We start from the raw sequence: 17,021 nt of genomic DNA on the forward strand, positions 1-17,021 counted from the left end.
TTCCTTTCCTTAACCAGACTGGAAACTCTCAGAAGGCAGCCACTGTGGGGAAACAGAATCCTTTACTTGTCATTTGTAAGTACTCTTATTACTCTTCTACTGTGCATATATATTTGATCAAATCTAATTACAGGTTCCTCTAGAGATGGCACCCTGCCTGGCACACTGGCACAAATATTCATTAAATATCTACTCAATTGACCCATGGGAGAATTTTCTAACGTGTAAGAAGCGTAAATGTAACCTGAAAATGCCCAGTGTAATTCTTCCTTTCTCAGTATTTGATGAGACAGGATGGAGGGGTCGTAGGAAGAGGAGAGGTGAGAGAGGAGAACAGGACATTAGCTGGTTCTGAGAGATAAGTAATGGCATTCCTATTTCCAAGATGAAGAAACTCGGGGTAAGTTCCAAGTCAAAGGTCAGGCAGCTGGTAACTATCAAAGGTAGGAGGTGTGCAGAAACCGAAAAATGTCCCAAATCACAGATCCAGGGGTTTGACCCCTGGTCTTTGCAATTCCATAGCTCAGACTACATGGCATCACGTGGCAACCTATTATGGGAATCACGCAAAAACAAGATGCTTTGTAGTGGCAAACATGGCCTCACACCCCAGCCCCTCACTTCCTGCAGGCTTGGTGCTGGCCGTCTGCACCCTCCACAGTCAGCAGCTAAGGAAGGCGTGCATGGGAAGTAAAAGAGGCAGGCAGCGTTCTGGTGTTCAGAGAACAGTGGATGGCACCCTCTCTTGCACATCCCGAAGCTCCTTTGCCTTGCTTTACTGCCACGCAGACCCAGGGGCAAGCCAGCTACGCAAAACCAGGGGAAATGCTCAGGAGTTGCTGGCCCTGAGAAGAAACATCCTAAGGGCATTCTCGGGAAGGTCCAGGGCATGCCCGCCAGGACCTCCAACAAGGCCAAGAGGTCTTTGAGGGCTGCATCCTTGTTTCCGCCCTGCTTCTCTGCATTGAGTGCTTCTCTGCTCTCCCCAGCCCAACACTGCTTTCACGAACTCCAGTGGAAACATAACCGAGAGCATTAAAGGGCTCAGTGCCCCACGTCTTCTTCCTGTACGAATCTAGATTAGGCTTGGGGAGTGGGGAGAGCAGTCAGTGGTTTGCCTGGCGTGGTCGAGTGCAGTGTCCTTCCTATGTAGATTACAGAGTAGGCTACGTGGAGAAGGAATGACGGCAGGGGAGTCACCCAAAGATCTGAATCTGAACACTAGCTCACAAGATGTGGCACTCACAATTCTATGATTTGGCTAAAACCAGAGAGAAATATTCCAGTGTCTGTGCCCAATGTGGGGAATAAGAAGAGGTTACACCAACCAGTCGTGTGAAGGGATGGGGTTGATGGGGGTTCCCAGTCAGCAAACTTTGAATCAGAATCACCTGACTTGCTTGTAAAAAATGCAGATTTGGGGACCTCACCCCAGATATTAAAATCCGGAGATGTAGCTGAGAAACCTCTCCATTTAATAAGCTCCTCAGGAGATTCTTAATTAGCCAGCCTTTAAGTAGCAGCTACTCCACGCTGCTCCCAATTGCAGAGGCCCCAGCATGGAGTACTGGTTCTGGAACTCGTCTGCTAGGTGGCTTGGGAAGAGGCACCAACGTCCTTTGAGTGTCACTGTCCTCATTTGTAAGCCAGGGATAGTGATATCAATCTAAACATCACAGAATTGCTGTGAGGCTTAAATAAGAAAATGCACATGAAATATTTAGAAATGGTACTTCATTTTATCTAAATTAGTTACTGTTTTTGGAACAAAACATCTTCTGGTGAGACATGCGATAAAGCCAAACAGCTGGTGCAAGGAAGTCAAAATATATAGCTGGTGTGCACGTCCTTGGGCAAGAGAGAACCCTTCTCTGCTTGCAATGTTTGAAAAGCTTGCCTTGGGCATGGGGGCTTCTGCCCCTCCTGCCTCTCTTCCTCCCCATTCTGTTCTCTTGGGAAAAGACCTCAAATTTTACCTATTTATCCTGCCCCCTTGTCTTTCCACAGAATGACTTTCCCAGCTTCTAAGAAAACTCCAAGCTCTCTGGTGCGTGCTCCCAGCCTGCAAGGGGACATTCTGCCAGCCCAGGGGAAGAGCAAATTTATTTCTTTTCATGCAATGAGACCTTATGGGCTGCATATTGTTTTAATGCAGTGCATAATTACAGAAACTGCTCTGCAAATCTGTATATTTTATCTGTGCTTTATTACACCCAGAATATTCCCCAATTCTTTTTTGTCTACACGAACCAGCTTAAAATATATTTTGGCATCCTTTATGTCATCTTGAAATTGAATAGCCAATTCTTACTGTAATGAAAATACTTATGTGCCAGCCTGGTGATATACTACACTACACTCTAATTACGGCTGTGCTTTAATTAACCTGAATTGAAGAGTGTTATCATTAAACTGCTGGTAACTTTGAGTTATGGCTTTTCTTTAATTTAAAGTAGAAAACACAGATAATTAAGCCTCCAGATAATCAAATGCTTGAGGAGAGCTTCAATGTTTGGGGATGTTCCTAAATCTCATTAAATGTCCTTTCTTTATTGATGATTTCTACCTCTGCTGTATCATTGTGTTAAACGAATAAACCACTAAGTTGAACACATTCTCGTTCACATCAGAATTTTCTGTTGTTGTTTTATTGTATTTCAGAAGCTGTACCGAACAAATGCTACATTCTCAGACACCAGGATGTGTCTGAGGGAATTGCTTCTCCTCGGGACATGTTCTAACCATGAAACTCAATTAACGGAAATATTTACAGCAGCCACTAGTGTCCAGCTCTTGAGCTGGCTCGGAAGAGCAGTGAAGCTTCACACCACCCAATGGGTCACAGTTGGCAAGCTTACCCGTGCAGGGGGCTAGGCCTGGAATGAGAACGCAGATCTGGCTTGGTGTCGGACAGCACAGAGGGAAGGGCGTACACTAATCCCTACCTTAGAGCAAACTGGGGACAGTCTGCATTCGGTAGAAATGCAAGTCCAGTGTCAGCTCATCGGATTTTCAAGAAAGGCCAGAACTCTAGTTTTTATGTGAAAAACCACTCTTTTAAAATACTGGCAACTAACTTTTAAGAAATTGAATACTACAGAGGGCAAATCTGTGAGTCAAATTTATACTGTGGGCAACCCAGTTGCAGCTTCTAGGGAAAGCAGTCCTAACCCTACAGGTTAATACTCTTATGAACCAATGTGGTTCCCAGGAGCAGAATAAAAGAAACAGTGGGGAAGTAGGCTTTCCAGGGAGCACTCGTGTTAGGTGGAAACACCAGTCAAACTAGGGAAAACCAACAAGCAAGGAAGAGGGCTTTGAATCCTCCTAATGCCCCCAACGCCATAGGACCCCTCCAGCCATTTTCAGGTCTCCTGTGTGCCCACACCACTCTTTCATTAGATGTAGGAGGCCTCAGCTGCCTCTTTCTAGAACCAGCTTCTATTACAAGTCCAGAATTCTCCTGGGCTTTCTATCCTAGATAGGCCAAGCTCTAAGGTGGAGAAAATCCCCAGGGACAGCCTCAGTGTTTCAGGACCCAAGGCCTCTGAATGGTTAACTTCTTTCTGTGGCAGAAAGAGAAATAGCTTTCAAAGACAGGAATACACGGGAGTTACAAGAGGGCATCCATTTTCAGAAAATAACTCTTTCCGAATCAATTACCTATTCACTTTTCCAGTCCATTTAGCATTTAAACTTTCTCTTAGAGACAGGGTGAGAAATTTCAGTAAACAGCCAAACCATTTTGGATTGCTCAGGGTCTGGGCCCAGGGACAGACCAAGTGCACCTGCTATGTTCACTGACAGGTCTCCAGGTAAGTCCCAAGCTACCAGGTGCTCCAGCCCCTCTCTGCTGTGCACAGAACAGAAAACTATGAGACGGGAACCCAAGAACCCAGGACCATCTCAGACCTCCCTTTCCAGAAGGTTGGTTTGGTTTGTGGGCAGACGGCACAAGGGAACAGCTTTTCTTCCTCAGCCCAATGGGTTCCCAGATTCCCCATCTCTCTTCCCAGTTTTTGTCAGTGAGACCCAGTTTATCAAATCCTTTGTTAAGGTTTCAATGGGTCAGACTGAATGTCTCAGCATTCCCTGGGAGTTTGTGTTTCACAAGGAACAAAACCCCTGTTTGACTTAAACCCAACATCTGAGATTCTAAAAATCTGAAGCATTGTCATGGTGGAAGGTTCTAAGGGTCAGAGACCCCTGGAGCAACTGAGCTCATACCCCTCAGGTGACCATCCATTCTATCTCGAGTGGCAGGGGCTGCCCTTGCTCAAATCTATCCTGCTAAGTCAATATCAGGAGAAGCTAAGCTTTCTTATTATTATAACATGGCAGCTGTCCACTCGAGGGCTAAATTGCTAAGGACTTTTTCAAGGCCTCCTTCTGATACATGCGGTTCTGCATTTCCTCAACAAATCGCGGACGCACTTTGAACAGTGGCTTCTCTGATGTCTCTATGATTTGAATTATATGCAAGAGAGATTAAAATTCCTTTCATCAAGGGGCTAGCGAGATTTGTTTTTGCCCTGGTAAAATCAGAGAGGCATGGGTTCATGCCTCCCTTCATAAATGTGTCTACATCACAATGGCATAATTCAAGACATGCAGGAAAACTGCAGTTTATAATTTGGTACAAATGATGGATCCAAGCCGGAGATGCTCAGAACTGGAGGGAAAAGTAGGTCGAGCAGAAATTCCCGAGGCAGCGGCCATATAAAGACCCGCCTTCCCATTCATCACACAAGCTGAGCACACAGCACACCCTTGATAACTGTCGAGTGTCCCAACTCTGCTGGGCAGAGGTGGGGTGTCTTTCCTGCTAGGAGTACATTAAATATCCCTGAGAGCCAAAGAGTATGCGGTGATGGTCACTTACTCACAAACAGTAGGGAAAGACAGACCCACAAAGGCACTGGAGAGATATTCTGTGTACATTTCATTTGAGACTCCTTCCAAGTAGTATTTCTGCCACGTGTCTTCCTCAATCTAAAACACAGGAACAAAAGAGGAGGGTTTAAGATATAACAGTAGGCTATAAAAGGAAACTTGAGTCCCAACATCTTTCAAACAAGTGAATGCACTGGTTTTGTGATGGTGACCTTCAGCCACCAGGAACACAACCATAACCACCCACAGGGAGCTTTGCATGACCCTGAACTCATAGGCCAGAAATACCTCTAAACTACCACTCGTTTTAAAATCTGTATGATTTAAAGGGGTGTGGAGTCATTGGCACTCACCATAATATTGGTGGGCAGGTAAACAGACACAATCTTTCTGGAGAGCAATTTTACAATTGTTATCAAAATTTATAAAAGTATATACTCTTTTAGACAATTCCATCTTAAGTATTCAGAGCAAAGAATGGGTAGACAAGTATATAAAGACATGTATATAAGAACATCCTTTCTATTCATGGAAAATTGGAAATAACCATAAGCAGGACGTTTACACAATGGAGTAATGGGAAGAATTAAAAATTATGATGAAAATATATATATATCTGTTCATATAGAAATTGTGTTTAAAAAAACACATTACTAAACAGTGTGTATAGTCTAGTCCTGCTTTTTTAAAATACTCTATAATTATCTGAATGTTTGTAAAGCCATAAAAAAATCTAGAAAGCTTTATATCAAAATACTAACAGTTGTTGTATCTGAGATGTAAAATGGCATTTTTTCTCTATAGATTTCTGTGTTATCTGAAGGTTTTACAAGGAGTATATATATATATATATATATATATATATATATATATTACAATGAAACAACACATCTATTTGTACTTTGGAAAAAATATTTTTTGAAACCCACCTTGAATATCACAAAAAGTAAAATGTGGTTTCAAAGTAGTCTTAGCCCAGTTTTCATCAAAATGTGTTGTTGAATTCAAGTTCAACTGTTTTCCCCAAGAACCCTCTTTAGGCTAGGCATTTCTGGAAGGATTTTACCTTGGAATCAATCTTTAAAAAATTATAATGTGAATAACAACAAGAATGTTTAGCCCCTCTGGGAGCTTGGCCCACAGGCAGGCCGCTGTGAGATCCCTGGGTATCTGTAAGCAGCTGCCTCCCATGTTCATTTCCACTGCAGGTTGGATAAGGGCGGGGGATGAAAGGGAATTTCCCAGACAACCCGGAAGTGGCTCATCTCACCCCAATGCTGAATTAAAAGACATCTTCCCTATGGCCCAATAGTCACTAAATTGGGGGAAATGCAATGCTTGAAGTTGAAAGAGACTAGGAAACAATGGGATATGCACACCTGCAATCTACTTGGTGATACTCTGGAATACAAAAACCAGAAATCATTTAGAAATAAATTGATGTTCCCTGATTCTGTGCTATTTGTCTGCTTTATACTCAGTCTGAGTGATTAGATTATGTGGGGTAACCTCATTAGTTTGAGCTGCTTCTAACCTACTCCCACACATTAGACATTAGCTATGCAATGCTGCCGGGCATGGGTTGTTTATCTACAAATTGGTCTTCCCCAGAGTGGGGTCTGAAAAAAAAAAAAAAAGAAAAAAAAAAGGCACTCAACCATTTCTACTGCTAAACTGCAAGATTTTAAAAATTAACTGCAATGTGTTTAGATAAGCATGAACTTTTTAATTTCCTCAAATCATAAGATTTCAACTATTTTTTCAAATAAAAGATAGGCTTGACTTTATAAGCAAAGGTCATTAATTCTAACTAATTTGAAGAAAGCCTAGTCTGCATTACTGAATAATTTGAAATATGGAATAGTTGGGGCATTATATTATCACAATTTATTTTATTTGTAAGGAGGATACCAAATGAGGGATTGCCAATTATGTCTTCATAGAAGAGCTTTATGGGCAAATAGTATTCATGAAATGGAAGAAGTCAACCTATTCTTTTAGCAAACACATTCCTTTCATAATGTATTCCTTAAGTAGCTCATTCCAATATTACAATGGATTTTCAAAAAAAATGGAAATATGAAGTTTTATCTCAATGATTTTTTATTGCTTGTGGTATTCCTCAATTAATGTGGTTTTAATATGGTTCTTTTAGTTCTGGGTGGTATTTTCATACCTCTATGTCCTAATGGAACTACTCATTAGACCAACTTTAATTGTAGGTTAATAACTAAACTTTTTAAATAAGAGAGACAAATTATTTAGAGGATAACAATATTATTCATGTTTGTTTTGAACTTAGCAAAAATTGTTCTATTGATTTATTCATTCAGCAAATATTTATTGAGCATATTCTGTATCTTAGGACCCATTCTAATTACTGATTAAATCCTATTTAAATCGGTATTTATTTTCCCATATTTTTCTCTTTGCTGGGAAAAGCACCAGATCCATCTGGCTAAGATATATCTGACCAGATATAGCTGACTTTTACTGATTTTTTTCCACATTTCTCTTCTTGCAAGTTTGCCTTTGTGGCTGATTTGAAATGCTTGAGGATTGAAAGTCAAAAGGCTGGAAAAAATGTACTGAAACTTTTCTAGAAAGCAAAATGCCTCTTCCACATTCATACGCACATTCTCAGACTGGATCTACAAAGCTAGATATGGTAGCACTGAATGGACTGAATAAATGCTGAGGAGTTTAAATTCATTGTCATCACTCTTTAAGATTTCCACATCTTTAACACAATTTTCATATAGATAACTCAACAAGCTTTTCAGATTTCTGGTAAATGTTCTATAAAAAGACCACCAAAAAACACTTAAAAATGGTTAAGGTGGCAAATTTTATGTTACATGTATTTTACCACAATGAAATTTTTTTAAAAAACCCATATGTACAACATAAGAGCAGACGGCTCAGTAATTCATTACTACTAAGACTCTTTAATCCTTAGGGCAGGAATGACAGGTTGTGACAGAATGATAACAGGCCAATCACATCAGGAGTGTCAGGGAGCAAGCACCCAACCTGATGACACCAGTCTCACAAACTGAAGCAAGGGAATCTCAATCTTCATCCCAAGGCAAGGGCTTCAAGTATCACTTCTTACTAAGGTTTACCTTCTATGTCTCAAGCATGACAGCTTTGATTTATTTTGAAAAGGCAAAAACCAAAAGTGCACATTCCTTTTATCTTTTTCATGCACTCTTAGGAAAGGAAAAATAAGTGTAAAATACTTGTACGTTGAGTTTAGAACACTTGTGCTTAACACAGAGATAAACGACAATGTACAAAGAGATCTAGAGAGGGCGGAGCAAGTGGTCACTATGATTCCCCTTTAAGAGATGACAAAACTGAGGCTCAGAGAGGTTAAATAACCCACTGAAGGTCACAAAGCCAATTAGTGATACAAACAGCTCGTGCTCTTAGCCACCTTCCATAATACATACCTCTTGCTAGAGATGACAGTGTAAATACATAGGGAAGTAGGGGTGTGAGAATTTGGGGCTCAGGGCAGGAGGGTTGGCTGTATATAAGTATATAAGGGGAAAATATCAGAACAGATGCTGATATTTAAGTCCTCAAGGACTTAAAATTGTAAACCCTGGAGTCCATGACTTTGTGAGAGGTCAGCGAGAAATAATATTGATTTTGAGTAGAGCTGAAAGGAGTTCAGGCCTCCTCGCAGAGCATGACGGCATCATTTCTATTCTACAAAATGGAACCATCCCAGCCTACAGCCACTTTTCTAAAATAGTACACACTGTTCTCCACATTTGTGTTGTCAATGTACTTTTTTTTTTTTTTTTAACCATAAATGTGAATACATCCCAGCAGAAAAAATGAAGGGATGGGACCAAAATGACTTAGGGAAAGGTGCCAAAATTAATTTGCCAGCCATTCAGCAATCAGTCAAAGGCAAAGTATGTCCTGAGGCAGCAACTTCTCCTTTGACTGTCACATCAAACTCCAGCTGTTTCAGAAGAGTGCCTAGCACAGATGCCAGATGATGGGCTGCGAGTCCTTATTCATCAAACCCCTGCAGTATCTTCATGGAGAAAAGGGAACTGAGCCACTGGACTAGCTCACCCACAGTTCCCGTGGCCCTATTTATCTACCATGATTACCTAACTTTTCAACCAGTCTAGTTCAACCCCCCAAGTAAATGGCTGTACGCCAATCCATGAGCTGATGGCTCCACCACTAGAGATACCTTCCAACTGGAACCATCAGCCTTGGCTCTGAGAGAAGTAACACCTTCTTGATCCCAGGTTCTGCATGCGTTACTAGTGATGAGTCAGTAATGACATCTTTTATATTTTATGCTTTCTCTGATTAGAGTGAAACGGTGTTTCTCTAATGCTAACAGCCTGGTGAATGTGAAAAATCAACCATCCTCGCTGGGGTACGTTACAACCACTGTGATTTCTGTTCCCAGCAAAGAACTGAACAACCTTGTTGATTGCAGCCAAATAATTTTGCAAAAGTCCATCCCTACCTCTAGAGTCATGTAAATAATTCCAAAGATTATCATATGCAAATCCTTACTTAATTGAAAAAAAGTATGCTGTTTTCATCCAAATATATGTTATATTGTGCATATCAAAAATAATGAACTGAAAGGGAATTATAAATACCAATGCCCATTATCTTAATAGCTGCAATAAGAAGAGGTGAGTCATAATATACACGCTAGCACTGCCCCAAACTGGTAGTAGGAGGCTAGTCTGATAGCAGGTTGTTTTTACATTTACAATTAAAAAAAAAAATCTATCTGAATTTTCAGTTAATATTCTTCCTTTAAATCATCCGCAGTTTTAAATCACAAAAGTACTTAATAACAATTAATTAGCCACGTCTGAAATATTTATTCATGTAAATTACACCATACATTGTCACTCTCCTCTAAAATATGGCAGTCTAAAGCAGAGCATGGTGACATTGACTGGCCGATGTTTCTTAGATCCCATAAAAACATATTTATCTCTACAAAAAAAGAGAGAACCCACAGAATGTGTCAAGCCCTTGACTACAATTAGGAACATGGAATCAGCATTTACGGGCGCTAGGCTGAGTGTGTGGGCCGGTCACTAAAACAACTGGGGTCATTTATCCCCATCCCTCAACAGCAAGCTGTCACTGGGAAACATCTGACTCAATGTTGCATCTCAGCATCTCTCGCTGGAAAGAACGATGTGAAGGACCACCGAGTGGTGAGAAGACTGTATCATTGGGCTTCTTGGATTCTCTCTCCTTTATGTCCTTCTAAGTTCCCATGTTAACAAACTTGGCCCCGCTGTTATCTATGGGCACGTGGTTCTCTCTTTCTCCCCCCCTTCCCAGCCTCAACATTCTTCAGCATAGTTCTAAACGCTAAAGCCAATGCATAGAATTAAAAAACAAAACATCTGAATCTTCTAGCTGAGGTCCTCACAGGTGCCAGGTCACAGGACGCATCACTGCACAGCTCTCTGGGGGTGGAGGGAACTGGTGATCCGGTTGAAACCAAAGGAAAGAAGCGGAAGGGATGGGGAACGCATGGTGTTTTGCACCTTTTCAGAACATGTTTCTTTCCGATGCCAAATTGCCTATCAACGCTGTACGTCTCAGATGTGGACTCCGGTCGGCTGCCCTTCCAAGAGCAGCCCTGGACCTCAGGGACTCCGTAACAGTGTGGCATTCCTCAAGCATGGCCTATTTCAGATCGCACCATCCAGACTGTGAGGACAGGATGAAAGGATCTCATATTTTTCCAAAGGCTTCAGGATAATGTCAATTAAAACAAATTATTTGGGATTTGATGGAATGCCAGATAACTGGTTGCTTCAGCACTGAACGAATAAATAAACAACTCCAAAGATAAATTTCGGGGTGGACTTGAGCCAAATCTCTTATTCCCAGACTAGTGAGCTGCAGACTATCAAATAAGATTTCTTCCATCAGACTTTATGGAAAAAAAAAAAAAAAGTTAGCCCACATGAGGTATCTAAAGAGAGATGAAATGCATTAGAATACACGGCATTTCCCCCACTCTGTTACCCCAGCCCCGGCTACTTCTGAAGAGACCAAGAGTGTCAGAGGGGCTGAGGTAAAGGACAGGTTAGCAGAAACAGTAATACGGGAACTTTTTTAAAAAAGTCTTATTTAGAAATTATTTAAGAAAGTGCTACCTATGTGGCAGCAAATTGGTGCTTTTCAACATGGAGAACGTTTCTCTACTCTCTCCTGATTTTTCTCTCCAATGTAGAAAAGGTGCTTATGCTTAAGAGGTATCAGACCTTTCTAAGAATTGGTCTAGTCACTATCTATCGAAACAGGACTTTGGTTTTGTAATGTTGCTGATAGTTAAAAACATCCTTACTTGTGCTTCAAATAATAAGGTTCTTAAAATACCACTAAAAATCATTCTGATCTGGGTAGGGTAAGCAGGAAGCAAATGTTCTCAAGCAGATGCCTGCCTGGGCGTCTTCATGAGGCCACCTGCCTGCCGAGTGATCCCCAAGAGGACAATTCAGCCCCCAGGTATGAGATTTTCTAGGACAGAGCTTCTCAACCCACGTGAGGCGAGGGACCAGGACTTTGTTTTTTATTTCTAGCATTCATTCTCTCTCAGACTGAAACTACTGCAAAATCTAACAGAAATGAATTGAAGAAAAAAATAAAGAAAAGACAAGACATGCAAAGAACAAACCCAAAATTCTCACCATTAGAGTTAACCCATATAAAATTAATCCATCAAATTGCTTGAAAAGTATGTGAGCATTTACTCCCTTTTTCGGTACTTAACTGTTCATGGATGAGTAGCAAACAGTTCACAGACCCATCCAGGGACCGCACCTGCAGTTGTGCTGGTCTCAGTCTAACTTCCACTACTTACTTCCCACAATTTCCTCCAAGTTTCAGTAAAGTAGAATATTTTCAACCAAAATTTTCCAAAGTAAGCTCAACAGAACTTATTAACGGGTATTACCTTAAAGATAAGAGGGTGTAGAGGGTTTCTAGGGTGCCCTCATTCAAATGTAGGCTATACTGAAGGCAGAAAATTTTATCTGAATCTTCAGTTTCTGGAACATTGCGTGATTCATCGTAGTAGCTCAATAATATTAGTTGAATGAATGAAATAAATTTGGGAAGCACCGGATTCAACAAAGCCAAACTGGGCATTCTGTTAGGGCAATGCTTAGAGTATTTAACATGTTAATATGAATTGTAAATCTCCAAGGGGGAAACATGGTACTTAGTCACAAAACCTCTAGTTTTAAGGAGCAGCTCATGGAGATGGGCAGCGCTCCCCTACAAACATCCACTCCCTGACTTCCCCACCACTTTGTTTCCCTTGGTCCTTGTGTCAGAAATACATCTCTCAGTGGCCATTTTCTGTTGTCAAAATCCAGCTCTTCCTACAAGTTCACATCACGTGCCACCTCACTGCTGGGGCATTTCCCGGCCTCAATGTGCTCTGCTGTGTCTTAAAGGGAACGCTAATGCCCACCTCTAAGGAGGATAGCAGGGCAGAATGACATGATCCATACAGAACGCTTAGAATGACTAGCCCATAATAAGCAGTCAGTGCATGTCCGTTATCATGAGCTACCATCATACCAGCATTGAGTCTTCCAACATCTGATAAAAACCACAATAAAGCAGAACTTGGAACGTGAGCCCCTCCCTTCTGCATTCAAATTTGTATCTTCTAGAACAAGCAGCTTAGGACCTTATAAGGTGCTTATAAGAGGTATTCAATTAATGTTTGTTGAATTGAACTGAGAAAAACAAAGCTGGAGAAAGACACACACAAAAACAAGCACAGTTTTTCTAGGCATCTAATCAAAAGTAAGCACTTTTGCAGCATTTAGTGTCAGACCATGAAATGAACCAATTCTACCTCCAAATGCTGAAAAATTCTTCATTCTTGAGATCTAATTGGGACCACATATACGTGGGTCCTTTTTAAACTTCCCAGAAGACTTCTTTCTGTGAGCAATATTTTTCTGAGAAATTTTGTCATCACAGAACATCTTTGGGGTACTTAGCAAGTGGCTTATGGCTTTCCAAATTCAAAATGCAGTAACTTGGAGGCTTGGATTTGAAAGAAGCAGCTCTCAGGAACTGGTGCATCCCCCCAATGTAACGGAAGTCCTTGCTCCTGCAGCTAGCAGTCCCATGGTCATCCCTACAGAAAGGAGTCCCCTTTCTTCCTTCATCTCATGACTATGCTGTGTTCCTGAGGGGACCCCACCCTCTGTCTTCACCTTGTCTTCACTTTTGGACTCCAGTGTTTCCAATGAATCAACATTGGAATCAAACAATGCAAAAGGAAATAAACTGGGCCCAGCAAAGACTATACCTGGCAATTCTGTCCCTTCTAAATTCCAACACTGAGGCCCAAAACCACTGTTGGTTGACCATTCATTCATTCATCTGTAACTAGGAGAAGATGAAACGAGTTAGAAAAAGCATTTGAATCAGCACAGGAATTATGACCTTGCTTTTGATGAGACTAACCACTAGAGTTGCCTGTGCCTTTGCAGAATCATCAATGTTTTAGACACTTTGATGAGAACACCACTGCATCCACTGCTGTTAACACTTGGAATAATGTCTCACCAGTGGGTGCATCTTAGGGCTTATGTAACAAAAGTCTTCAAGGCTCTGAATCCAGTGCTTCCCAAACTCTGATGTACATGCGATGTGAATCACCCAAGAGTCCTAGTAAAACCAGTTTCTGGTGCCATAGTCCTGGGGTGGGACCTAAGATTCTGCATTTCTGATGAGCTCCCAGACAACCGTGATGCTGCACAAACATAAATCATACTTTGAGGCACAAGCAGCTATTCCCAAAACAGTGAAGAGTAGGGAACAAGTATTCTCCATCACACCTTTGTGGACCCGAGATAAGGAGAATCAATCACAGACAAAAGATGTGAGTTAGAGATGAAAAAGAATGTTTTCCATGAGTGTCATTAAATATTGGAGCCCGTGACAGAGAAAGCTTATAGATAATTAAGCACAAAATGGTACCCATAAGTGTTTGGGTTGCCGTGGTAATTAGTCTAAACAATATTCCAGGGATCCAGATTTATCTACTTAGTCTTTCTCTATAAACTCAGTGACCCAAGGATAGCGTAGTCTCCTTTCAATGTGGGTGATGTAAAGAGAGAACACTGATGTGGCTATATTTAATTCAATTAAAAATAAAGTTTCAGAAAATGGCCCTGATTTGTATCCATAATTTCTATTCAACTTATCCATTTTAGGACACAGTGTTGAGTGTGAGGACGAAAACGCTTGCCAACTCAGTCCCATTTTAGTGACAGCAGATTCTGGATACTTATGTCTCCTATCGCTGTACAATACGGCCTAATAAAGTCGAGCCAAAGAGACTAGATTTCATTTCAGAGCAAAGGGTTCGGCCATAAACTTTTGCTTTCTGGCTGAACAGAGCCATTCTGGCCGTAAGCATAAATTCTGCTAGTTTTAGGTATCAGGGTGATTGGGAAAGCCAAATGGGTTATTTGCGAGCCAGGTATCCAAGGCAGAAGCACCCGCTTTATTGTGTATTCATTGTTATCTGGAAAATCTCTTGCCAGCTAGAGAATATTTTCACAGCAAGTTAGAAATGACTTCAGAAATTCCCCTCTGCTGCATCCTAGAGTGAATTTTAGGCCTCATCAAAAAGACATTTGGTTCAAAATTGAGAGTAGGCAGCCTATAAATTGCTGAGGTATTTAGCTGGGCTTAGCAGTTTCCTTCTAAGGGGTGCCATGATTCTGAGTACAGTAGCAATGCAGGAAGTACTGATGCACACGCAGGCTCTGGGTTCAAATCCCAGCCTCACTGAGCGCTCCTGGGCAAAGCTGGGTAACCTCTCCAAGCCTCAATCCCTCACCTGAAAATGAGAGCAACAAGAGTGCCGACCTCCTAGGAAGGCAGTTGGAATGAAGTGATGCAGGTCAGGTGCTTAACTAACATAGCATCTGGCAAATAGCTAATACTGAGTGCTCCCTATGTGTCAGGGGCTCTTGTGCTTTCATCACATTAAAAGATGGCTTTTATTAAGCGTTTAGCCTGTAGATGTTTTATAAAGGCCAGCTATCATTTTAAGTGATGATGGTGATGGTGACGGTGGTGATGGTGATGGTGATGATGAAGACATCTCTACTGATCACAGAAAGAAACATAGGCCAGTTAGATGTTGGGCCTGCGATTCATGGCTTCCTATTGTTTAGCTGCTGCTAGAAATGCCTGGAACATCACTGATCATCAAATGATCCTCTGGACTGAAGAGAAAAACTAAGCAGCTTGAGTTTGTCCCCAAAAGATAGCAGTGTTCTTCGGAGGTCATTCCTACCCTCTGCCTTTTCTAGTGGCCAGCAAGTTCACTCTGGATAGATATAAGAGATAGGCGAGGTATTGGGAAGAAATCATTGTCTGCCAAAACAGAAGAGTCATGTGTGGACAGCACCTTTAAGATGATGTAGAAAGACTCAGCCTGACTTTCTGAAAGGAGCTCCGAGCCAGCAAAACCCCGATGAGCAGACTGGATTAGTTCCTTCTGGTTCCTGGTCTTGACTCTTGCCCACGTCCCTCACCTGGAGACTCTCAACCCTCTACTCTTATGCTTCATCATCCTTCCTAGCAAATGGCTTTGTTCCTTGTTTCCAGCCTTAACTCCCAGACTGATTTTGAACTGATACCAGGAACATCCTTGGTCCATAGGATACGCATGATAATAAACTGGGGCTGGTTCAAACATTATTAAAAAAAAAAAAAAACTATTAAACTTGTATTTGGAGGAAAGGCTGAGCACTGGGTGGGGAGATAAGAGAAGAATGACCACGGGTAAGAGCCCTCAGCCTCTAGCGCGGTCAGCAATTCAATCCTGGCACCAATTTTACACACTCCCCTCAGCAAAAGAAAAGGCTGCGGTTAAGTAGAGTCATCCTTTTAGAAGGCAAGTTAGAAAATACCTGTTGGTACTTGAACATGCCTCTTGGAAGATGGGAACCCATCTTTCCCACCCCAAATAGTCCAGTAACACATTCCTTCCAACCACATGCCTCCTGAGAAGAGTTCTGGAAGGCACACTTTGCCCCTTCTTGTTGCATTTCCAGGAACATTTTAGCATGTGTAACAGTTCAGCATTCCCAGAAAACTGCCAGGCTGGACCTCATCCTGCAGTGAGCATAAGATGAGAAGCAAGAGAAGACTTGTGATGATCCTATTTGGGCAGGAAGAGGTCACTCTGTCCCTGTGCCCACTGGTCCCATGAGCAAGTTCAAGATGATAGTACATTTCAATCCTCCAGGCAGGACGCAGGAGGTTGCTGCTCTGAGTTCTCCACAGGTAACTCATTCCAGCACACATCTCTTCTTCTAGTCACTACACCATCACAGGGCCCCATCTTGGGCAAGGCTGCACTTGCTAGTTCAGCTTTCATTATACATGAGAAAGAATAATTAGAGCATCTCCACTCATTGCAGAGGCCTGGGAAAAGCAAGACAGATACACCCAGCTCTCACTTATACATGCTGATAAAATCTTCTAACTCGGGGCAGGGGGGTTGTTGACAGAGAGGTTGAAGAGTTGAAGGAACCAGTGTCATTTAGGCTGATGAACAATGCTGCTGCCCTAGAAAATGTATTCAAGCAGAAAATTCTGCTCATCTGTCTCACCACAGAGTTCCACGGGCCTCTCCCAACATCAGTCATTTACAAAGAGGTTGGCAACACAAAACTGTAAGCAATATGTGAAGGGATGCCTTTAAGCCACCCTAGAAAATGGTTTTACATTAGGTTCTGCTCTCTATCTTCTCCCATCAGTGATCCAATCCTAACCCAGTCTCAAGTTTCATCGCAAATAGAAACCCAAACAGTACTACCCAATCCTAAGAAGGAAGAAGGTGGTTAGGTGTTTTCATGCACTGGTAATCTTTCCAACAACCTCTAGGCTCTTCCATGTTTTCGAGTGGGTAAATATGAAGTCCCGAAAGGCAGAACGAGGAGTCCAGGATCTTGCAACTCATCATGTCCTAAATCAGCCTTACAAGTCTCCCCCTACTTCATCCTGCTGTCCCCTGCACAGCTACACAACTGTCCTCACACTTCACAAGTGAGGGAGAT

At 41.9% G+C, this 17,021-nt stretch overlaps 1 protein-coding gene across 36 annotated transcripts in view; it reads right to left on the minus strand.

Annotated features, from left to right (window-relative positions):
• KCNMA1 (potassium calcium-activated channel subfamily M alpha 1) overlaps positions 1 to 17,021 on the minus strand; it is a 715,366-nt gene that overhangs the window by 169,870 nt on the left and 528,475 nt on the right. For all 36 annotated transcript variants that reach the window (XM_074339646.1, XM_074339645.1, XM_074339641.1 and 33 more), the window contains one exon: positions 4,883 to 4,992. In XM_074339646.1, coding sequence (XP_074195747.1) covers positions 4,883 to 4,992 — 110 coding nt within the window. The remainder of the gene's footprint in view (positions 1 to 4,882; positions 4,993 to 17,021) is intronic.

Source organism: Rhinolophus sinicus, linkage group LG07, assembly GCF_036562045.2.
Source record: "Rhinolophus sinicus isolate RSC01 linkage group LG07, ASM3656204v1, whole genome shotgun sequence".
In the NCBI taxonomy this organism is placed as follows: Eukaryota; Metazoa; Chordata; class Mammalia; order Chiroptera; family Rhinolophidae; genus Rhinolophus; species Rhinolophus sinicus.